The 24,382-nt window shown below is 36.5% G+C and overlaps 1 protein-coding gene across 2 annotated transcripts in view; it reads left to right on the top strand.

Moving 5' to 3' along the window:
* Positions 1–1,398: 1,398 nt before the first annotated feature.
* Positions 1,399–24,382, top strand: part of PSMD1 (proteasome 26S subunit, non-ATPase 1) — a 93,147-nt gene continuing 70,163 nt past the window's right edge. Inside the window, exons 1-12 of one of the 2 annotated variants that reach the window (XM_046019073.1) lie at positions 1,399–1,580; positions 6,288–6,331; positions 6,958–7,031; positions 7,210–7,379; positions 10,760–10,965; positions 12,955–13,098; positions 15,111–15,337; positions 19,547–19,607; positions 20,491–20,619; positions 21,973–22,061; positions 22,721–22,799; positions 23,693–23,866. In XM_046019073.1, the coding sequence (XP_045875029.1) occupies positions 1,565–1,580; positions 6,288–6,331; positions 6,958–7,031; positions 7,210–7,379; positions 10,760–10,965; positions 12,955–13,098; positions 15,111–15,337; positions 19,547–19,607; positions 20,491–20,619; positions 21,973–22,061; positions 22,721–22,799; positions 23,693–23,866 (1,413 nt within the window). In that variant the 5' untranslated portion in view covers positions 1,399–1,564. The remainder of the gene's footprint in view (positions 1,581–6,287; positions 6,332–6,957; positions 7,032–7,209; positions 7,380–10,759; positions 10,966–12,954; positions 13,099–15,110; positions 15,338–19,546; positions 19,608–20,490; positions 20,620–21,972; positions 22,062–22,720; positions 22,800–23,692; positions 23,867–24,382) is intronic. The other variant, XM_046019072.1, reaches the window with a different exon arrangement.

Below are 24,382 nucleotides of genomic sequence, written 5' to 3' on the forward strand. Positions count from 1 at the left end.
ACTAATTTTTTAAAAATTCACACATTCACTCCAATGTGTTATCAACCAAATTTTAAGTCAAGCACAAAATATTGCTTGTGCCAGTAGATTGCATTGTTTTGACAAGGCCTTGGAAATAATTTTATTTATTTTTTCAGAAATCATCTTTAGTAATTGCTATCTAATCCATGAGTAACTTGACGGTGCAAGACTAGTGGCTTAAAAACGCCACCATCTGTCTCTAATCTTTGTGAAGCCTTTCTCAGTACTGACTATCAAAGTAGATTGGCTCTTGAAGCTGGTGGCCATCACAATTACCATTTCAAATCAGACGTATCAAAAACCAGGAGGGGCGCCTGGTGACTCAGTCGGTTCGCATCTGCCTTAGGCTCAGGTCACAATCCTGGGGTCCTGGGATGGTAGGTAGCCCTACCTAGTCCTCCCTGCTCAGTAGGGAGCCATCTTCTCCCACTCTCTCTCTCTCCCTCTGCCCTTCCCTCCCACTTGTGCTCACTCTCGCTAGTGCTGTCTCTCTCTCTCAAATGAATAAATAAAATCTTTATTTAAAAAAGATAAAAACCAAGAACTGTTGCTATGGGGGCAAAGAAGAACTAGACGCGTAGAAGGCAAGAATGGGAAGCTCTTTTTTCTATGGAACACTTTCACTATATATCATTTTTTAAAGTATTTGTTTATTTATTTGAGAGAGAGAGAAAGAAAGAGAGGGCACAGACCGGAAGAGAGGGAAAGGGGGAGGGGACTCGCCGCAGGGATCTCAGGACTCTGGGATCCTGACCTGAGCCGCAGCGCTTAACGCACTGAGCTACCCTGGCGTCCTTAATTATAAATCTTTTCGCGCTTCTTTTAAGCAACATACAGTATTAACTATTCCAGATGTAAAACGAAAATTATCATTGTTCAATTTTATTATAAGCCAGTGATTACTTAGGGATTCATTATGATACTAAAGCATTTCTGTGAGGATTTCTTTTGAAGACGGATTCTGCTTTTTTAAAAACTTTGAAACTCATTTTCTTAAGATATCGTCCTTTGCCTTTCTCCTATCCCCGCAGGTTTGGCGGGCGGACGGGCGGGAACGATGCAGAGAAACCGCCCAAGCAGTAGGTGGTGCTGCGAGCACCATGAGCACCGGCCCGCAACACCCTTTCTCTGAGCAATGGCGGGTGATAATGGGGTCCTCTTTCTGGGGGTGGCTATCCTGAAGCCTGATCGCAGGTGCCAAGGAGGGTCCGCGCCCCGGCGGGAGCGCTGGACCTCGAGGAGAGTCAGAGAAAACATGGAGCTCTCCGTGCACACTTTCGCGAGGGCCGGGGCAGCAGTGGCGGCGCAGAAAATCGCAGGCCGCGGCCGGAGATTTTGCACCGAGCGACAGGCGGGGCGGCGGGCAGCTCCGGGGCTGGCGGGGTCCTGAAAGAGGAGCGAGCCGGCGGCCTGAGGAGGCTACTGACTGAGCACCGCACCGGGGGATCCAGGAGGCGCGGCGGAGCGGACGGGCCCGGAGCTGACAGATAGACGGCGCGGCCGGGACGGCGAGCGAGCGGGCAGGCGCGTGCGGGACGCAGCCATGATCACTTCAGCTGGTGAGTGCGACCGCTGCCGGCGCCGAAAGGGAGGAGCCGCCACGCCGGCTTTTAGCTGAGTCAGGGCCGGTGACTGGGCACCTCCCGGCAGAGCGCCGGCCTGCGCGGCCCCTCGCTGCCCACGGCCCACCCCCCGGCCTGGGGGCTGGAGGTCTGGGCCCGGCCTCTCAGGGCCCGGCGACAACCTCCGGCTCGGGGGGATCGCGCGGGCTGGAGCGCCTGGGCATCCCTCCCCAGTCACACCCCCGTGCCCGGACCCGAGGAGCTTCTTGGGCCCTTCTCCGATCCCCATCTCCGGGGAGGGGGGCGTCCTCACTTCTGTCCCTCCCGAAGGTGGCCCTGGGGTCGTCGGATCCCAGCGCTTCCCTCGCTTATGGTTAAGATGGGCTGGCCCCCGGTGCGATCGGCGGGTAGGACAGCCTAACAACTACAGAAGTGCTCTGGCCCCGGCCCCGGCTCCATTCTCCTTGGAGTCAAATCGAAAATTACATTTGAGGCGGGATGTTTGTGGGGCTGTTCCACGAGTATTCAGTTCAGGCGCCCAGAAAACTTTCGTGTTCGGTGAAGACAGCACTTGGAGACTGCATTATAATAATCATCTGTCTGTAGTTTGGAGGCTAGGGGCTCAGTGCGTGTTGTGTATTGAAGAAAGAATTCATGGGCGTGCGGAGCGGGTTTCATACACTTAATCATTGCATATGTAGATCCGGGCGATGACATTGGAAATGAGATAAGCTTCAAGGATCCAGTGGAGAATTGTTAAACCCCCTCTCCCCCAAAGAATGATTTGCATGTAGCTGTCCACCGCCTTAGTGTTTTTTTTTGTTTTGTTTTTTTTTTGCTTGCCTGTTCACACACCCTTTTCTCGTCCTGTTTATCTACACTTGTCCCACAAGTATTTTGTCGTAAACAGACTTGCTTGGACTAACTTGTATGGCGCTCAAATCCATGTATTTGTGAGGATTGCTGAAAGGAATTGGTGGAGACCCCAGAGATATAAAGCTATTTTCAAAGACTTCAAGAGGTGTCACCTCTACCTGGAATTAGACTTTTCTCTCTTGGAGGTACAAATGAGATGAATTTTAGTTCAAATAGGAAAAAGTTCTTCCAGTCACAGTTCTCTAAAGGTAAAATGAGCATGAAGTTTCTTACCATTTGTAAATGTAAAGCTCCTTCTGTTTCACATCTGTCCATTGCCACAGCTCTGTATGAGCCCAGACCACCTTTATCTTTTGCCTGGGTTTCTGTAACGGCCGTAAGATTTTGTTTTTTCCACTGTTATCTTCATACAGTCCATTCTTCTTGTTGTAGTCAGAGTAATTTTTTTCAAACTTTAATCACATGTCATTTTTTTGCTTAACATCTCTAGGAATGTCCATTGTGTTTAGAATAAAATCCAGACTTTTAACCAAAGACTTATATCATTGGATTCCCACTTTGTCTTATACTACTGTCTTCCTCACTCACTATATCCTATTCATACTGGCCTTCTTTCTGTTCCTTGAATATGTCAGTTTCTCTCCTAACCTCAGGACCCTTGCGTATTCTGTTCCCTCTTTCTAGACTCTTTTTCCTCAAGTTTTCCCTTAGCTTCTCAATCTTTAGTCCCAATTCCAATGTTAGTCTTTCCTGATCATTCTTTTAAAATATGCTGCCTGCCTCTCTTCCCCTTAGCTGTCCCCTTCCTTCACCACAGCCCTGCGATTACTTTGTTTACTTACCTGATTACTGTCTCTCTGTAGACACAAGTTTGGGCAGCAAACTTGTTTTCATAATTCTTAGAGCACCGTCAAGCAGATAGCAGAAGTTCAGAAGTATATTTAGAATGGAGGAATCAACTAATGAAATTAATAAATTAATCCCTAGAGTATTTTAAGGAGAGCCTGAAAAAATACTTAGTGGGAATATGATAGAATTTAAACCTATTAAGAGTGGCAAGAGTAATGATCTTTAAGGTACTATTCTGAGAAGTTGTGGTGATTTAGTATACTTGTGGTGAGTGTATATTTGTTACATTTACTGAATTACTTACCAGCCTTTGCCCAAAACATTTTGTCACCTTGTTTCCTGTTCTGTGGCTCACAGTGGCTTAGGATCTGTCCCAGGTGCTAAACAAGCTAGCCTCACAGTTTTGGTATGGATTCATCAGTTAATTCTTTCATTTATTCTCTAGTCATTTGCTAAGTACTAAGAACATAGTGGTAAGAGGTGAACTCATACTGTTTTTCAAAAGATTTGTCAGCAAAAGGGAGTGGAGAGATAGAGATAGGTGGTTGCAGGAGAGAGATGTGAGATGAGTGGGATTTTGTGGGTTTGTAACATAATATAGGCACATAAAGGGAAATTATGCTAAAAAGCTTTAAGATAGTAATCCCCCACTCTTTCCTCTTCCTTATCCTTGGAGACAGCCATTTTCAACTTATAACTGGAACGTACTTCTGTATTTATAAATAACATCCAAATGTTACTATAAATGATTGAAGAAGTTTACATAATGTCTGCTTGCTTTTTATTATGGCAGAAAAGATTTTTTTAGCATCCCAGACTTTTCACATTCTTTGTATACCTTCGTCTCCCCCCATCCAAAGGAAAGTTCTGTTTTGTTTTTAAGATGGGAAATAATATGGAGTGTAGAGTATTTATTTGATTTAGTTGTGTTCCATGAACAAAGACTGTATTTCTAAGCCAGGACAACCATGTAACAAATTAGCCTTAAGTGATACCAAACAGGAGAGTGTAAAAAATTTTTCACCTCTTTTGGTAAAAGTAGTTCAGATACATGATTGATTGATGATAGGCAGTGGGTAGCATTTTTAGTATGTTGATGAAGTGTTCTTCTGTTTATGATCTGTTCCATATTTAAAGCATTATTCTCTATCATCTGTTCCATATCACTAGTTCACCAAACCCTCAACTGCTCCGGATCACCCATTACATTTTTTAATCTGTCTTCTCTGCATTCTGTCAGTTTAGCCTCTCTGTTCTGGACTTGTCATACCAGACTAGAATACCAAGAAGTTCTTTCTGTCTGCTCTTACGCTTTTAGAATAGTAGTATGCCCTAGCCAACACCATGGTGTACTTGTGTTGGCTAAATGTTGTATCCTTTCCTCTATGTCTCTCTAAAGACTGCTGGAGCTACTTGACAAAGCTACACTTACCATTTAAAAATGGCTACATCTCAGGGTGCCTGGGTGGCTCAGTCATTAAGTGTCTGACTTTGGCTCAGGTCATGGTCCCAGGGTCCTGAGATCAAGCCCCATATGGGGCTCCCTGCTCACCTGAAAGCCTGCTTCTCCCTCTCCCATTCCCCCTGCTTATGTTCCCTCTCTCGCTGTGTCTCTCTCTGTCAAATAAGTAAATAAAATCTTTTAAAAAAATGGTTACATCGCCTAAGTAAATTTGTCATGACGCTTTTTAATCAACTCACAGTTTATTTTATCTTTTTTTGAAAAGATTTTATTTAGTTATTTGACGCAGAGAGAGAGAGAGAGCTCAAGAAGCAGGAGTGGAGGGCAGAGAGAGAGGGAGAAGCAGACTCCCACCAAGCAAGGAGCCTAGAGCGGAACTTGATCCCAGGACCCAAGCTAAAAGGCAGATGCTTAGCCAACTGAGCCACTCAGGCGCCCCTCAACTCACAGTTTGAATTCAGTGTTCCAGAATGACTTTAAGATCTACATGGAAAACATATATCTGAGAGACAGTTTAGTTTTCTTTGTTTTTTTGTGGTGTTTGTTTCTTTGTGGTTTAAGGATGTAATTTCCCTTACACTTTTCCCAAAAATCCCTTCGGTATATGACCAGGTGTATTCTTTTCAGTATCCTTCACTTTCCAGTGTCTGCTAACACCTCAAGGTCATGTGGGGAACACTGTGCTTGGGTAATTGGAAGTCAGAACAAGATAGCTCATCATTTAACATACCTTCTAGGGTACTTGTGATATAAAAGTGGTGCCTTAATATAGGCATCTTGAAATAATTGATATATTTTACTCTGTGGAGTTGATGACTACACCTTTTTTTGTAAATAATTTTATAACTCTTGATTTATTTTGTGTGAATAAGTTTTTTCTACAATTGTCTAGGAAAGTTTTGATTAGTACACTAAGCCAAAGATTCTCCAACTGTGATATCAGTGTCACAAGGAAAATTTGTGGCCCATCCCCACAATTTATAATTCAGTAGATCTAGGATGGGACCAAGAATTTGCATTTTTAACAAGTTCCCAGGAAATGCTAATTCTGTGGGTTCAAGGGCTGCACTTTGAAAACCACTGAATTTGGTAAATGTGATTTTTGTGGTGTCACGAGGGTTTGATAACACAGTTCTTAAACTTCAAAATAGAAACATTTACAATTTTATTTATTTATTTGAGATTTTATTTATTTCACAGAGAGAGACACAGTGAGAGAGGGAATACAAGCAGGGGGTGTGAGAAGGGGAGAAGCAGGCTTCTCACCAAGCAGGGAGCCCAATGTGGGGCTCAATCCCAGGACCCTGGGATCATGACCCGAGCCGAAGGCAGATGCTTAATGACTGAGCCACCCAGGCACCTCATAAACATTCACAATTTTAAAGAATAATCATTCTTCTAGTGAAGTCACTTCTCAAAAAATACTTAATTTTTCCAATTGTGGTATATTTTTGACTAAGCAGTATCTTCTATCTTAGCGTATGCTTTATAATTATGATATACCTTTTATCTTATAGCTGGAATTATTTCTCTTCTGGATGAGGAAGAACCACAGCTTAAGGTATGAGTTGAAGAAAAATTAACTGGGGTTAATTTGAGTGCTGTGAAACTTTGGATTGAGTCGTATTTGTGTGTTTTCCATATAGCCATCTTACCCAGTCTATAGCCATTTAAATTTAGCCCCCCATCCCAGGACAGTATTTTGGCAGTATGCTATTGCCAAAATAGCATATTGTTTTTCCCTAGAGTTTAACAAAGCTAAGGTAAATAATTCTCATTATGGCACCAGAACACTCCCCACCCATCCTTGTTTCTTTATCAAAGGAAAGCACAAAAAAAATTGTTTATTCTGTGTCACGTATTTTTAAATTATTTGTATTTGACTAAAATGGAACATACTTAAAGTGGCTCTACACACCTGAATTTACTTATATCCAGTAATTAATTTTATATATACAGAGAAGAAAGATGCTCTTTATGGTAAGGAATGAACTATGGCTAGTCTGATGTTTTATGATTAAAAACAGAAGGGAAATCTATAAACCCAAGAGAAAACATAAGTCAGTAAATTTTTGTATTTGTCGTAGATTAAAAATTTTAGTAAATATGATTGAGAATTTGGCCAGTGATTTATCAGAAACTTTTTTTTTTTTTTGTAAAAAACTATTTTATTTTTATCTTCTGCAGGAATTTGCACTACACAAGTTGAATGCAGTAGTCAATGACTTCTGGGCAGAAATTTCTGAGTCTGTAGATAAAATGTAAGAAATTATTTTATTTCTATAAATTGGATTAAAGTAGATCAACTAATTATCTGTGGATGTGGGTCATGTGGCTTATTAATTCACTTAGAAATGTGCTGCTACTAAATATACTTAAATTTGGGATTTTTAAGGAAAACCAATTTGAGCTAGGCTTATACTTCCTAATTTCTTTCAGAGAAGTTTTGTATGAAGATGAAGGTTTCCGGAGTCGGCAGTTTGCAGCCTTAGTGGCATCTAAAGTATTTTATCACCTTGGGGCTTTTGAGGAATCTCTGAATTATGCACTTGGAGCTGGTGACCTCTTCAATGTCAATGACAACTCTGAATACGTGGAGACTATTATAGGTAATTATTTTCTATCTGGTAAAGCTTTATTTTGGCGTTTTTCTTGCTGTAGTGCATATAACATTTTTTTCCTGAATTACTTCTTGCTGTTGCCAAATTTAATTTTAATTGGAAGTTCACAGTCCTATAATCTTATGCAAGCTGAGTTTTTAGGTCTGCCTTCCAATTTTGTTATTTTTTTTTTGACATAATAAATAGTAACATTAGTAAGTTATAGTAAAGACACCTTAAAAAACATTTTAAGAATGAATCTAAGAAATTAATCAGAAACAGCCTAATCACATAAAGGTGATTTAGTAATAAATTACTAAGTACTAAATTACCTTTAGTAATAAAGGTAGTTATCTTAGACTAATCAGCATAAAGGTAGTTATAGTTATTGTTACTCAAATGAGCATTCTGTTCTATGAAAAAATTAGATTATTATGAGTAACAAACTAAATGACAGCAATTTGTAGAGCTGTTTCTAATATGGGAAATCATTATTGACTACCTCCATTTGCCAAGCACTGTGCCATTCATTCTTCATGGCATGGTTGTCCCATAAGGAAGGCGCTTTCCCTGTTTTACAAATGAAAAAAACTCAGGTTTCGAGATGATAGAGACACGTTACTATTAAATGGGAGAGTTAGAATTTAAAACTCTGGCTTGTTTCAAAATCCATATTGTTTCTACTAGCAACTGTCATTTTTTCCTCTGTTTCTTTATTTTTGAAGTGGAGAATAGCATACTGGCAAGACTTTGGGCTCTCTATCTTGTAAATTAAATTATAACTATGTAATGTTTTATTCAAAGATTTGTAGCTTTAAAAAATGTTTGAAAACTTCTAATCTAGTAGGTGAAAGAACAGGCTATATACCCGTCAGACAAGTCTGTAGGAGTATCAGACTTTTGGTCATAGTTATGGAGAGCCCAAGGGTGTGTTCTCTCAGTGGTATGCAATGGAGATCTTTTTTTAATTGCTGATTTAGAAGAGGTCTGCATTATTCACCAGAACGCTTAGAAAGAAAACTTTGGTATTCTCTTTCAGAAATTGGAAAGTGCTGTACGAAGTGGTCCGAAGGGATACTTTCAGATGTTTCTGATGTTCTAACTAGAATTCTGCATTTATGGTTTTAAAAGTTTTTGCCATGGTGGTGTGAAAATGTTGCATGTAACTTACTGCTGTTGAGGGCTCATTGAATTGGAGTTTTCATCTGTAAGTCTTATGGAAAGAACAAGTGGTTTTAAAGAATAGACCATAACATTTGAAACATGGAACACTTTCTCTATATTGAGTTAGAAATGGGGAGTTAAAAACACTTAACTTCTCTTCTCTTATTTCAAGGATTTTTTTGATGAATACTGATAATTTTTTCAACAATGATGTGCAAGTGCTTACATTGCTACTGTTTTCCAAATCATGTTTTAAACAGGACTGTTGGTCTATAAGGGGCTATGAGGTGGTAGATGCCTTCCTGCTCTCTAAATGCTATGTATCATGTTAGCTTGTAGAAGGCAATTGTTGATAAATAGACCAATGCTGTTTGCTTTTCTTTGTGTGGCAGTGGGGTTCACCCTTCTAGTTTTGTAGGGACTTTTAGAATGGATTATTTTGCAGGCACCTGGGTGGTCCACTCGGTTGAGTGTCCCAACTCTTGGTTTGGGCTCAGGTCTTGATCTCAGGGTTGAGGGATCAAACCCAGGCACAGAGCCTGCTTGAGAATCTTTCTCCCTCTCCCCCGCTTCCCCTTCGCCCATGTATGCACTCATGCTTTCTTGCTCACTCTCAAATAAATAAACAAAATCTTTAAAAAGGAATGGATTGTTTTGACCGTCAGTGAAATTTGTGAGGAGATACACAAAGTAGAATTTGGGAAAGACTTCCTAGAATCTTAATGAATATTATATATCCAGAAAATTCAAGGCTAGTAAATTTTCTCTGTGTTCTAAAAAGAGTTCAGCTGGGAATGAGACTAGATTCTGGGATATAGTTATTATATAAACCTGGTAAGTGAAAGCATGAATCTTATTTGAAACCTAGAAGGAATTTTTTTTCCCTTCAGTTACAATTTAAGGAAAATTCTCCAACTGTTATAATTCTGAGGTTCTTTTCTGATAGAGTAGGTGTAATGTTTTCTCACTTAACTACATTTGGTTTCAAATGCTCCTATTAGGGCCTGCTAAAGATTTTCTGCAACCAGAATTGTTTAAGATCTGCTTTGTGACTGCCACTTTGTCCTTATTAACTGTATGTAAACCTTCATAGTTCTGTCTGGATGGCCTCTGAATGTGATATATTCCAATTTGTAAAAGGACTCTGTTTCTCCCAAAATACAGATTCATTTAATTTGGGCCATGTAGTGGACCAGTAATTCTTTATGCTAATTCAAATCATTTGTTTCCCAGGGCTGTAGTTTGTAACTAATCAATTTTGTCCATGTACCCTTTCTTTTTGAAAGGGACAGTGACAAGTCAATGAGTTATAAGGAGTATAACTATTTTAGGTCATTCACTTGGGTAACTATCTTCCTTATGAGGGTGGGAGAAAGCTTAGAGAAATTCCCTTTATTGGTTATTCTTAATAATTTTAAAGTGTGATTGTAAAGTAGTGTGAATTGTAAACAAACTTAAATATTTCTCAACAACTATCCTATTGGCCCCCTTCAGTATGTTGCCCTGTCTGCCCCATTTAGTCAAATCATTGTGTAATATGAAAGCCAAAGCCTGCATGTAGATAATACTGCTGGGTGAATTTTAAGACTGGCAGTGGCAGTGAGGGTCGGGGGCTGGGAGTGGGGATTGCATAGATTTCACCCACCTTACTTTGCAACAGTATTTCAACAGATTTGCCACAGTTGCTGGAAAGGTTTTTGGCAATCTTTGGAATTGCCTTTAGAATCTGTGGTACATTTCACGTCATTCACCAGTATTTTAGGAAGATGATTTAGACAAGGCCTCTATTGTCTTGAGCTATTAGTTTCACTAATATGAGGAAGTCTAATAATTTATTGCTCTTGATAATTTTTACAATAGGTCTTTTTTAATATCCTCAGTAATGGCACATATTTGTTTTTGAAAGTGAAAGCAGTAGCTCTTTGTAGCCAACGCTGTCTAATAAGCAGTACAGTTGAGTAATATAATGGTCAAAATATGATACAAAGAAATGTTTGAATACTGTCACCCTCATTGGGATTAGTTTGTAAACCCTCCAGTATAATTGTTATGAAGGGAATAGTATTAATTTGAATGTATAACATCTAGAGTTAAAACATTTTTTAATTTGCTTATTACTTTGTAGTTATCCCATAAATTTTTATGATTAAAAAATGTAGGCATTTGTCTTTTCTAGTAGTTTAGCCCTGTTAATAAGGTGATTCGTTATTTTATTTTCCTCATAGCAAAATGCATTGATCACTACACCAAACAGTGTGTGGAAAATGCAGATTTGCCAGAAGGCGAAAAAAAACCAATTGACCAGAGATTGGAAGGCATTGTAAATAAAATGTTCCAGCGATGTCTAGATGATCACAAGTATAAGCAGGCTATTGGTATTGCTCTGGAGACACGAAGACTGGATGTCTTTGAGAAGACTATATTGGAGTCGGTAGGTAGATGATGTGATTTTAGAGATTGTTATTGATGGGGAATTGGCAAGGCAAGTAATTAAAACTGAAAACCATGGGTAGTGAAGAGAAAATCTTAGGAATAATAAGGTGCTCTTTTGCCAGATGTTTTCTTTTCATGTTTATGTATGAACCTTGGCTGTGTTTTGTGGTCATCAAGTACCTGCTTTTATCTTACCACATTCATTACTTTGTAGTTGTACATGGGGAAGTTGTTTTAATTATCCTGCCCTTTTTAAGAAGCCTATACTGATAAACTGGTAGAATGCTATTTTATATTTTTAGTTTAGTTTTAGTTTAGTTTTATGGCTAAAACTACAGACTAGATTCTTGGTTTGGGGTGTTTTCTAATAATTATGATAGTTGTAATAAATCAGTATAAGGAGGTGGTCAGGAAGGTGCAAGACTGAGTTAAATGGACATTTGAGTTAAATGGACATTCACACCCACTTGGCCTGCCTGGCCACCTATCTGTCTCCATGAGCTGGCTCTCTGCACTGCAGCCTAGCCTCAGTTCCTAGATGTACTCTGCTCTATTCCCTTTACCAGAAGTACTGCCTCTGCCAGAAATACCCTTTCCTTTCTCTATCTGCTTTATTCCTGTTCAAGATTGAGAGTTCAGCTTAACAGTCACTGGTTTATAGATCCATTGATTCCCAGCCCGATATCCTTCTTTACCCCTACTGCAAAGACTAGGTCCAAATCTTCTGTTAATCTCTCAGAGCCTTATGCTTTATCATAGGGTTTAACAGTATAGTAATTAAGTAATTGTGTTATTTGGTAGTTAATATCTGTGTTTAGCAGCAGTGATAAGATTTAAATGAGTAAATGACCTAATGTGATAGAATTAAACCTCGTTTTACTTGGCTTCATTTTTGGGCAATTGTAACCTCTCCTTTTCTTCCAGTGAATAGAATCAAAGTACTTGTTTTCATTCACTAACAAATATTTTTGGGTGTCTACTCAGTCGGACATTGTTCTAGGCATTGGAGATGTCGTGGCAAACCACACCAACAAAGTTTCTTCTCAGATGGAACAATCCACTGGAGGAATAGGCAGACGAGCAAATAAAAATATAAGGAAAAGACATGCAATGTTCAAAAAAAAAGAACAAAGTAGAGTAAGAAATGTGTCTTAGTTTGCATCCCAGAGCATGTGGATATAACTTAAGTTTTATGAAACAGTACCTACTTTCACTACTTCTGATGTAACTGATATTTTAAAATTGTATTTCATCAAAAATAAAGTTTATTTCATTAATGGGTCACAACTTGTTTTTTGAGAAATACTCCCATAGCTCTTCAGTATGCTTGTTTATGTTGAAGGGACTTTTATAGGTCGGTATCTCAGATACAAAAGACACTTCAGATATACATAGTCCAGAGTCAGAATCTCCTCAGGAAGAGCACCCTCTAGATGTGACAGCACCCGAAGCCTGAGTCACTCAGAGCTGGAGAATAGTTCTATCCTATGGTGTTCCTGGCTCTCAAGTATAGGCAAGGCAGCAAGACCTAAGGACTAGCAAGATTGGAGCCAGAAGGATGAAAGACTTCAGTAGTCAGTTTGCAGTTTTATGAAAAACGTAACCACTTGGTATATGGACAGTTGTATATATCTTTTTTAAATAATTAACAGCACGTAACCACTTGGTATATGGACAGTTGTATATATCTTTTTTAAATAATTAACAGCACCACTCTTTTATAGTATTCTGTGTTCACATAGTGAGGATTCAGGATGATCATTAAATATTGTTTTCAACCCATTTCTTCATGAAAATAGGAAAATAAGTAATTTTCTTCAAGATTTTTATCTAAAATGTTGATTTTTAAGTTCTGTTGTTTAAGTTGCAGATAAATGTTTGGCTGCTTAAAATAACTAAAGAAAGTAGATTAAAATAATTTGATTTCCAAATAAACACAATGTATCAGTAACCAGATAATGATGTATCTTGAAATTCTGTCTTTCAGAATGATGTCCCAGGAATGCTAGCTTATAGCCTCAAGCTCTGCATGTCTTTAATGCAGAATAAACAATTTCGGAATAAGGTACTAAGGGTTCTAGTTAAAATCTACATGAACCTGGAGAAACCCGATTTCATCAATGTTTGTCAGGTACTTATATTACATTATGTTATCTTACTTCCTATCACACTACTTTATGCCGCACTGCTGGGCTGTACATTACATTGCATTATGTTACATTGTGTACCTCTAATGGCAAATACATGTATCTAACTCAGTTGATCTTCACAACAGCTTGTGACAATTAAGGTGTACATTTATACTCTTTTTTACTGGTAAGAAGCAATCTTACAAAACTAAAAAACTGCTATGTTTTCATGCATTCTGTGTATTCTTTTTACATTTGAAAGTATTGCAAATAAATGTTTCCTTTTAAAATTTAAAATTTAAAAATTTTTTTAAAATCCTTTTAAAAGAAATTTTGGAAGCTAGCTTAAAAGAAAAATAAAAGGTAGAAGAGGTTAAAAACAGTATGTATGTTGTGTCATTCTAAAGTAAATTTCAGGTGTAAAAATGATCTTTGGTTTTATTACCCAAACAGAACCAAAACATTTAGGTATATTTTATCTCTTCTCATGTGTGAATTTGCTTGCACATTTTTAAAAATTGAGATGGTCCAGAAAATGCCAAGTGTATCTTTCCCTTTCCCCAGGCCTTTTCTCAAAGATAACGCATAGGTGTTTTTCTTTCATTTATTCGCATTTTAATTGGCTACATTGGATTTTATTGACTGGAAGTGAAGTTTGCTTTTTAACAATTACCATACTGTATAAATTTTTGTATTCTGCTTAGAGCGTAGTATTGTATCACAGGTTTTGTTACTTTTTCACTGTAATATAGTCTCATGTATTGTCATCCTCTACACATTTTTAAAATTTAGAATAATGCATCCTTTTTAAAATGCTTTTTGAAGCAAGTGTGAAACAGAAAAGACTGGAAGAAAAATCATTTATTTCACCCAAAGTCAACATTTTAGTGTATTTCTTTTCACTTTTCTCTATATAGCTCTTTGGAGTTTTGTTTGCTTCTAAATATTCTAAATAGTTTTAAATAGTTTTTTTTTAATTGTTGTGTTTTAAAACTCACATGAAAAATCATAGTCCTCTGCCATATGTATATCAGTTTTATTTCTCAGAGGCAATTTTATTTCTTTTTAGCTGTTCTATTTCTTGTCCTTTCAAAACTTTATAAAACTTTTACATTTTAAAATACGTCTTTTTGAACATTCTCGTGATTTAGAATTTAAAAAGAACCAATGGGTATACAGTGAAAAGTCTTTCCACTCCTTTCCTTTGACTCCTAAAGTTCCTTTCTCTGGAGACGAATAGTATCGATTATATACATCCTTCCAATTTTAGCATTTTTCCATGTTCTGAGTCTTCACAAACTGTTGTTTCAACATTTTGTTGACTGTACAGTAGTCATTTAGTGGATGTACTTTGCTTACTTAACCATTCCCTATTATTGGTCATTTATTTTGTTTCCATTATTCCTATTCTTAATCTGACTAACACTTTGATTAATATGTTCATTTTGAAATTAGTTATTTGCCACTTTAAGGAAACAAATTTAAATTGAATTCTTAAAAAATAAAAATCCTAAATTTATTGGGTAGTTTGATTAAAACATGTGACAGATCATAAGAGTGAGAAGAGAGATATGTCAAAATGGTCATTTTAGTGCCTTTTATTCTGGCCCAGCATGATACAATGTCTGTTAAATAAATGAGTGACCCCTGTAATTTATGGTTAAGCAGAAAATTCAAATTAAGGAGCACTTGATAATAAAATACAGGTGAGATTTGAAGAAGCTAAGATTCATTCACCTACCAGTTACTGAGTACTGCTGATTGCCAGGTACAATCAGATGCCATTTTCAGGAAAACTCTGTCTAGTGCCATGATCAGAAATAGAGTGCTAGAACTGGAATTAAAATTTTAAATTAATTTTTTTAAAAGAAATGGAGTGCTAGAACAGTTCATCTTCCCCAGTTTGCCTGTGCTTATATTTTAAAGTTTCCTGTATTATTAACTGTCACTGTTTTAAGTATTTTGTAGACACAGTTTTCAATTATTATGTAATTGTTCTTTATCTGCATTTCAGTGCTTAATTTTCTTAGATGATCCTCAGGCTGTGAGTGATATCTTAGAAAAACTGGTAAAGGAAGACAACCTCCTGATGGCTTATCAGATTTGTTTTGATTTGTATGAAAGTGCTAGCCAGCAGTTTTTGTCATCTGTAATCCAGAATCTTCGAACTGTTGGTACCCCTATTGCTTCTGTGCCTGGATCCACCAATACGGGTACTGTTCCAGGATCAGAGAAAGACAGGTATAAGTATCTTTTTCTGCACCAGAACTAATTGAACAATCTTTATCTCATTTTGCAAATAGGTGGAATATTCATTGACATATAGTCTAAGAATTAATTTCAGAATTAGCTTTCTTAGGTTGTAAAGTCTTATTAAGGCTATTACTCTGTTTTGCACTCTGCTGGACACCTTAAAGAATACCAAAGAAAGGGACCTTTCTAGAAAGAAATGGAAGTGATTGATAGGGAGGGCCAATTGCATATGTGCTACCTAACCACGTAAATTAAAAATTTAAGATGGCTGGGGCACCTTGGTGACTTAGTAGGTTAATTGGATGCTTAGGTCTTGATCTCAGGGTCATGGTTCAAGCCCCGCATTGGGCTCCATACCCAGCGTGGAGCCTACTTAAAAAAAAAAAATGTCATATGGGTTAGATGGGCTAGATTTTAGATACTTGGAAAGTAAGAAACATTTCCAGCGTCTTTTAAAACTAAATATACATTTATCTTAGGCTATACAGTACTAGATTTTATTTTCCTGGTTTTTTTCCTTACATATTTAGGCTACTTATTAAAAATATTTAAATGTGTCTTTGTTATTGGACTCCTGGGTGGCTCAGTCAGTTAAGTGTCCGACTCTTCACTTCAGCTCAGGTCATGATCTCAGAGTCGTGAGGTTGAGCCTCATATTGGGTTCCATGCTGGGTGTGGAGTCTGCTTAAGATTCTCTCCCTCTTTTTCTCTCTCTCAAAAAAAAAAAAAAAGTGTCTATTATGCCACATTTTTCCTTTTAAAGTTGTTTACACAGCAGTGAAGAGTTATTTTTCTGAAACCTAAATGTCATCACTGTCTCAACCTCCAATACTTTACAAAACACATTTCATATAAAATTCTAAGTCTTGAACATGGCCTGCGAGGTTATACATGATCTGTCCTCTACCTACCCCTCAACTCATCTCTTGCTGCTTTCTTCCTTACTTATTGCTTTCAGATTTCACTGGCCTTCTAACTTGTCCTCAAAAACACCAGAAATATTCCTGCCCTCGGTAAGGTTTTCTTGAATTTTAGTTTTTAGTATTTGTTCTCTTCCCTTTAATTTTCTTTTTGGGGGCCTATTGTTATATGTAAGTTAGATTTTCTTTGCTCATCTTCTGCTCTTCTGTATTTCTCACTTTCTTTTATTCCTTTTCAGCTCTTCAGTTCTTTCTTTTAATGGAAGAATATTGTAAATACTAAAGAATATAATATCCTCATGATACAGTTCAATGAGTTCTGACAGTATAAACACCCATATAACCATCACCTCTATTATCGCCCCAGAAACTGCCTCTGTGGCCTTTGACTTCAACCTGTGCCCCTGAGGCAACCACTGGTTTGATTCCTGTCAACATATATTAGTTTTGCCAGTTCCTGAATCATATAGTGTGTATTCTTTTGTTTCTGCTTCTTTCGCTCAGCACATTGGTGATGTATATCTGTGTTTTTTTGGTGAATCAGTAACTGATTCCTTTTCATTATGAGCAGCATTTCGTTGTATGAATATACCACAGTTTGTTTACTCATTATTATATTGATGGACCTTTGGGTTGTTTCAGAACAGGACTGTTAGGAACATTCCTGTACAAGTCTTTTTGTGAACAGATGTTTTCATTTCTCTTGGATAAATATGTAGGATTAGAATAGCTGGGTCAAAGGGTATATATTTAACTTGGTAAGAATCTGCCAGACTATTTTCCAATGTGGTTGCCCATTTTACCCTCCCCACAGCAGTATATTAGCATTCCATTTGTTTGCCAACATTAGGTGTTAACCAGTTTCTTTAATATTCATTCTAGTGATAAAAGTGATGTTTTGTTATCAAATTATTTTTTAAAGTTTTTATTTATTTGAAAGAGATTGAGTGAGAGAGAGCGAGCACAAACCAGGGGAAGAAGCAGAGGGAGAAGCAGACTCCCTGCTGAGCAGGGAGCCTGATGTGAGGCTCCATCGCAGACCCTGAGCTCATGACCTGAGCTGAAGGCAGATACTTAACCGACAGAGCCACCAGGCGCCTGTGTTTTGTTATATTGTTAATATTTTCTCCCAGTCTTTGGCTTATCTCTTCTCTTTATTGGTGGTATTTTTTGATGAATGGAAGCTTTTATTTTTGATAATCTAATTTTCCATTGTGTATCCCAGTCTAAGAAATTCTTAGCGAACCGCATGGTTATAAAGATACTCTGCTACACTTTTTTCCAGAAGCTGTATGGTTTTAGGTTTTATGTTTAGGTATGTGGTAGAACTCAGCTTAACCCTTTGTATGTGGTGTGAAGTAGTAGAGTTTGTTTAAATATGTGGATATCTAGTAGTTCCATTACCATTTGTTTAAAAGATTATCCTTTCCCTACTGAATTGCCTTTGAGCCTTTGACATGTGATATGTTGATAGATTGCTGTTCTTTTCTATTTACTTATTCATCTTTCTTTATATCTATACCATAATATTTTTATTACTAAAGTTTATAGTCTTAAAATTATGTTAATGAAGATATAAAGTTTTGACCTCCCTTCTCTTCCCCTCACCACCAAGATTGTTTTGGATCTCTTGCATTTCTTTAAGACTGGGAGGATTCTAATTGGGATTGTGTTGAATCTCTTCAATTTGGAACAAATTGAAATCCTTAACAATACAAGTTTTATAATCTATAAGCATAGTATTGTTCTTCATTTATTTAGATTTTCTTTTAATTTTTCTCAGCAGCATTTTATAAATTTTAGTTCAGAGATTTTGTACATTTTTTTTCTTGAATTCATTCCTATGTATATTTTTTGATGTATTGTAAGTGGTATGTTAAATTTCAATTTCTAATTGTGGTCAATATGTGGAAATGCAATTGATTATATTAATGTTGAATCCATAACCTTGTTTAAATCAATTAGGTCTAGTAATATAGATCATCCTATAGAATTTTCTACATAGGAATTCACACCTTCTGAATAGAAACAATTTTACTTCTTCCTTTGTAACTTTCATGTCTTTTCCCCCTCTGCTTTGTTTTTCTGCATTGGCTCTGGTTTCCAATTGGGTGGACCTTAGAGTGAACATCCTTCATTCCTGATCTTAGGGAAATAGCATTTGGTTTATTCCTTGTTAATTAAAATTTTTCTTTCTTGCCTTATCCTTTATTCATGTTGTGTTTATTTGCCCCTCTGAATTAATCTTCTGAAATTATTTTTTTCTTCATTTCTAATTTTTCCCTAGTTTGATTATTTCATTTCTGAGTTTCCTAATTCTGACATGTTTTATTCTTTTATATCTTACGTAATTTTCTTAATGTTTTTTACCTCTTTTGAAATGATCTTTCTCTCTCTTTTTTTTTTTTAAGAGAGAACATGAGCGAGGTTGTGAGGGCAGGGAGGGGCAAGAGGAAGAGGGAAAGAGAAAATCCTAAACAGGCTCCACACTCAGCACAGAGCCCAACATGGGGCTTGATCTCATAGCCCTGAGATCATGACCTGAGCCAAAAATCAAGTCAGACACTTAACTAAGCCACTTAGGCACCCCATAATTTTTCTTTTCTAATATCATATGGAATTTTGCTTTGATCCTTGTGTGTAGCTTATGTTTACTGAAATTAGTTTTTCTGAATTTTTGCAAAGAAGCTTATTTAGGATAGTTTTTCTAATTTCACTGCTCTCTAGAACTTCCTCTTCTGTTGTGTTAGAGAGTTTTAAACAAAATGGTGACTTATGATCTGAGATCTCCTAAGTCTGTTTACTTTCTCCCTTTTATTTAGGCTTTCTTTTTCCTTTGTTTCTGCCATATTAATTTGGATTCTGTGCCCAGCATTTTCGTGCTTTGACCTAGAAGGAGTGTTGGTTTTAAGAGCTGTTGGGGCCCCACCTGCTTCACTTCAAACTGGTGTAGCTGGTGACAGTGTATCTCTACCTGACTGTGTTTTGGGAGTATGGGGGGATCCTTTCTCACCTAGTTCTGTTGTATTTGTTGTCCATGCTAACATGGTTAGTTGCTTTGTGTATTTTTATGAATTTATTTGGAAGAAATTAAATCATGGGCTGCCTCCATCTTAATAGAATCTTGGGTGTTTCTTAACGGAAATACTTAAATATTTTTTTGCAAAATATTTAATTTGAACATGATTCAGACCTTTCATTTTGATAACAAATCACCCATACATACTATTCAGAAAAAATTTATCAGATTAGTAACTGTTGGCTCTCTTTATTTCAGTGAGTCAATGGAAACAGAAGAAAAGACAGGTAGTGTGCTTGTAGGAAAGACGCCAGAAGTGGTAAGTGTGTTTTTTTAAGTTGAGTTTATCATTAACATATATTCCCACAGTATATTTTAATTTATTTTAAAGTGTTATATATTTGCCTTTAAAGAGGTTTAATACTAAGTTTAATACTATAGTCATTTAATAAAAGTAGATCTTCTTTAAAAAGCTAAAATTTTGGAAAGCATTTAACTTAGAAGAAATCAAATCCTTGGATGCTTACAAAAGATTGAACTCTGTCTAGAATAACTGAATTACTTGTCATAGGGTGAGACAAAAGTATGACCTCTAACAAAGAAATCTCAACTTACTGTAGGGGGAGCACTTTAGTTGCCTTTGTTGTTTTTAATATTCATAGTGAATGGAAGAAGGGGGTATTAGTAGTCCCTTGGATATAAATGTTCCTCCAACAAGACTTTTGATTTTTGATACTCAGGTATGTAAACTATTCTTTACTTGGATGGCTTGTTATTTCATGAGATCGTATATATGTGTTGATTAAATGTGCTTTTGATTTTCTAGTTTGGAGTAGGGAGTTTCTCGTCTTAACTATGGGTTTGTTCTGTATAAAAGAGTTTTTCTTGCGTATCATCAGTAATCAGTTATTTTACATTTTGAGTTTTTAATATTAAAATGTTTTACACTGGAAACTTGTTCAGAATGAATTGCATTCTTCTGTCAAACTGGTATCATATCTTGGTAGCTATTAAATAAATAAATCATTCTTTCTCTCAAATAAATGATATATGAGTTTTCTAGATCCTACTATTAAAATATAAGTTTTGGTATGTGTATGGACTGTGAATTTCACTGGTCTAGGGCTGTTAAAATACAGTTGGCTTAGTGGATTTTAGTAAAATATGAATTTTCATTCTTGTTTGTTTATTTATTTTGGCAGAGTCCAGAGCCCAAGGACCAAACTTTGAAAATGATTAAAATTTTAAGTGGTGAAATGGCTATCGAGTTACATCTACAGTTCTTAATACGAAACAATAACACAGATCTCATGATTCTAAAAAACACAAAGGTAGGAAATTCATCTGTAACTGAGGCTTTCTTCTTGTATTTATTTCTTTGTTGAATATTAATACAATTTTTAAAATTACTTATTTCCTTTTTTTTAAATGTGATCAATTTTTTTAAGGTTTTTTTGTCTTATTTTAGATTTTAGTTTTTTATTTGACACAGAGATAGAGAGATCACAAGTAGGCAGAGAGGCAGCAGAGAGAGAGGGCACTGAGCAGAGAGCCCGACGCAGGGCTTGATCCCAGGCCCTGAGATCCTGACCTGAGCCAAAGGCAGAGGCTTAACCCATTGAGCCACCCAGGCGCCCCTAATTACTTACTTCTTATTGAATACTTTGTTGCATTTTATTTTGATCAAGAAAATAACTTTTAAAAAATATAACGAAGGAAGAAACCCTTGAATTTGTTGAGAAGAGAGGGAATTAATATCGATTGAGCTCCTGTTTCTGTGTTCACCTTCCTTGGGAAGTTTAGTGGTGTTTGTTTTATTTTCATTTTTTTAGCTACCTTTTTATTTTAATCATATATGTAGCACTTGAACAGATGGCACAGTTAGAACATTAATATAGTTTGTTTATGTGTCTTTTTTCCCATTGAACTGCAAACTCCTTGAGTGCAGAGCTTCTTACCTTGATATTTTTATAACCTTTGTTGAGCTATTGATCCTAACAATTACTAATATTAATTTTAATCTTTGACCAAGTAACATATTTATCTGGTTCAAAAAATGTTTTAATATGAAAAGATTTTTGGTATGAAAAATCTTCATTTTCCTGCCTTCCGCCTTAACTACCCAGTACCCTTTTCTTTTGTAGCTGTATATTATTTCATTACATCCTTGTTTGCTTGAAACATGAAATCATACTTCTCAAACTTCCAATAATTACAAATCGCAAATGGACACAGAATTACACAATGTGTTTTTCTAACAATTATTTGAAGATACTCTTTATAATATAGTTTTATTAAAAATAAAATCACTTTGGTGACTGTCAGAAGTGCAGAGCGAGAAGAGGTGGGGCACTGCTCTTCAGGTTACCTTAATACCTTGGAGACCTCTAGAAAAGATGCTGAAGAGAAATGGCAAGTTAAACTATTCAAAAACAGAAAATCTACTACCTAAATTTCTGCCTAAAATATACTGATCTCAAGTTAAGACCACAAATAAGACTCTGACTTGATTGTTTTTATAAACTACCTATTTAATCTTTATATAGAAATATCCAAGATTGATGGCTTAAATATCAGTTCAGTTTATTGATATTTTCTTCACAAAACATCTGATTATATGTCTACATGCAACTTTGCATATATATAAATACTTTGTCATAATAAAAACCTATTTGTTTTTGTAGGATGCAGTACGGAATTCTGTGTGTCATACAGCAACCGTTATAGCAAACTCTTTTATGCACTGTGGGACTACCAGTGACCAGTTTCTTAGGTAAATATACTAGAAGGTTTCCACTTTGGTTTATACTCATCTTTAATAGAGACTCTGTTGACATTGTTACATGGATGTGCAGAGCTTCCCTTGCATACTTGTTCTGAATTTTAAATTCTATTTTTGTTATTTTATACATTTTTTTTTCCAGAGAGGTATTTACTTATTATTTTAAAGAGAGAGAGTGTGCGTGCCATGTGCACAAGTGGGGAGAGAGGAGAGAGGGGGAGAAAGGGAATACCTAACAGACTCCCTGTTGAGCACAGAGCCCAGTGCAGGGCTCAATCCCACAACCCTGAGATCATGACCTGGGACAAAATTAGGAGTCGGACACTCAACTGACTGAGCCATCCAGGCTCCCCTGTACATTTTTTATTGCATATGGCTGCTTGTTTTAAGTTAAAATCAGTTACCTTTATTAATGAGCTTAAATTATAGGCTTTTGCTTGAAATATATTAATATAATTCTACTTTTGTTAAAGTCTTCAGAATACTAAGAACTTAGGAGGTAAAATAGAATCAGCAGTAACTTGAGCTCCATGAAGTAAAATGATTTATAATAGTTCAAGGTAAAATTTTAATGCTTTGACTGTAGTGTTATAAAAAAAAGCTTTATGGAATTCATTTCAATAGTATTGCTGAATTTTCTTTTCTTACAGAGATAACTTGGAATGGTTGGCCAGGGCCACTAACTGGGCGAAATTTACAGCTACAGCCAGTCTGGGTGTAATTCATAAGGTAATATATACTGATCAGTATGAACAGAAACTATTTTTCTGGAGTCAAAAAAATAAGAGTTTACTGTAAATCATTCACAAGTACATTTTGTTAAATCAGATTAGTCCTCTTATAGGAAAGAATAAAGTAAATAAATTAAAATACCTATGTTTTGTTTTTAGTTTTTATTTTTTCTAAATATTTTGTTTGTTTATTAGTCAGAGAGAAAGAGAGCACACACAAACAGGGGGAATAGCAGGCAGAGGGAGAAGCAGGCTCCCTGCTGAGCAGAGAGCCTGATGTAGAACTTGATCCCAGGACCCTGGATCATGATCTAAACTGGAGGCAGATGCTTAACGGACTGAGCCACCTAGGCATCCGCCCATGTGTTTGTTTTTGTTTGTTTGTTTTTAAAGATTTTATTTATTTATTTGACAGACAGAGATCACAAGTAGGCAGAGAAGAAGGGAAGCAGGCTCCCTGCTGAGCAGAGAGCCCGATGTGGGGCTCAGTCCCAGGACCCTGGGACCATGACCTGAGCCAAAGGCAGATGCTTAACCCACTGAGCCACCTAGGCGCCCCCCTATATGTTTGTTTTTAATAAAAGGTGGAAATCCTTTTCCTATGAAGATGACATTTCTCAAAGGATGAATTGAAATGAGTTATTTGCATTGTCCAAGATTAATTTGGAGAAATGTTATAAAAGAAGGGGAAAAAAGCACTTGTTTCTAACAAAGTTGTGATTGAGTCTTTTAAAATTCCCCTCTCATTTGAGTTACAAAGTATTTAGGGGAGACACCCATTTCCTCCTCTTTTAGAAAGTTAATTTTCTAGAAAGAAGACAATAGTCATAGAAAATACATATTTTTTACTCTCACTTTCTCTTACACCTTTGTTGTGGTTCAAATTTACAGGGTCATGAGAAAGAAGCATTACAGTTAATGGCAACATATCTTCCCAAGGACACCTCTCCAGGGTCAGCCTATCAGGAAGGTGGAGGTCTCTATGCATTAGGTCTCATTCATGCCAATCATGGTGGTGATATAATTGACTATCTGCTTAACCAGCTTAAGAATGCCAGCAATGATGTAAGTATTTGATTGAAAAACTAGTTTCTGTTACTTGAGAGTCCAGGAAAACATACTTGCCAAATTATTTTAGTGAATAGAAAGTTTGTAGGATTTTGAAATTCCAAAAATAGAACTATTCTTAAAGAATTATTTTTTAAGGTAATTTTCTTTCTTTCTCTCTAAACTAAAATTGTTCTTCTCAGTCCTTTAAACCTTGTATGTGACAAGCAGAATAAAGTACCGTATATTTGTAAAATATGTATTGTATTTCCACACTTAAGAGTCTTGGAATGTTATAACTATAAGTGACCTTAGTGATCATTTAGCCTAATTTTGTTATTTTATAGGAAACTAAGTCCCAAAGAAATGCATAACTTTCTCAGGAACCAGAATTCTTGATTATTTGCTATTTTATATTTTTTAAATGTAATTCTTTTGGAAAAATTTACTAAGCAACTTGTTCTTACTTTACAGAACCTTGAAATAGGATTTTGATTTTAGACTTTAGCTTTTATGTTAGAGTAGACTCTTCAT

Source organism: Meles meles, chromosome 9 (genome assembly GCF_922984935.1).
Source record: "Meles meles chromosome 9, mMelMel3.1 paternal haplotype, whole genome shotgun sequence".
NCBI lineage: Eukaryota > Metazoa > Chordata > Mammalia > Carnivora > Mustelidae > Meles > Meles meles.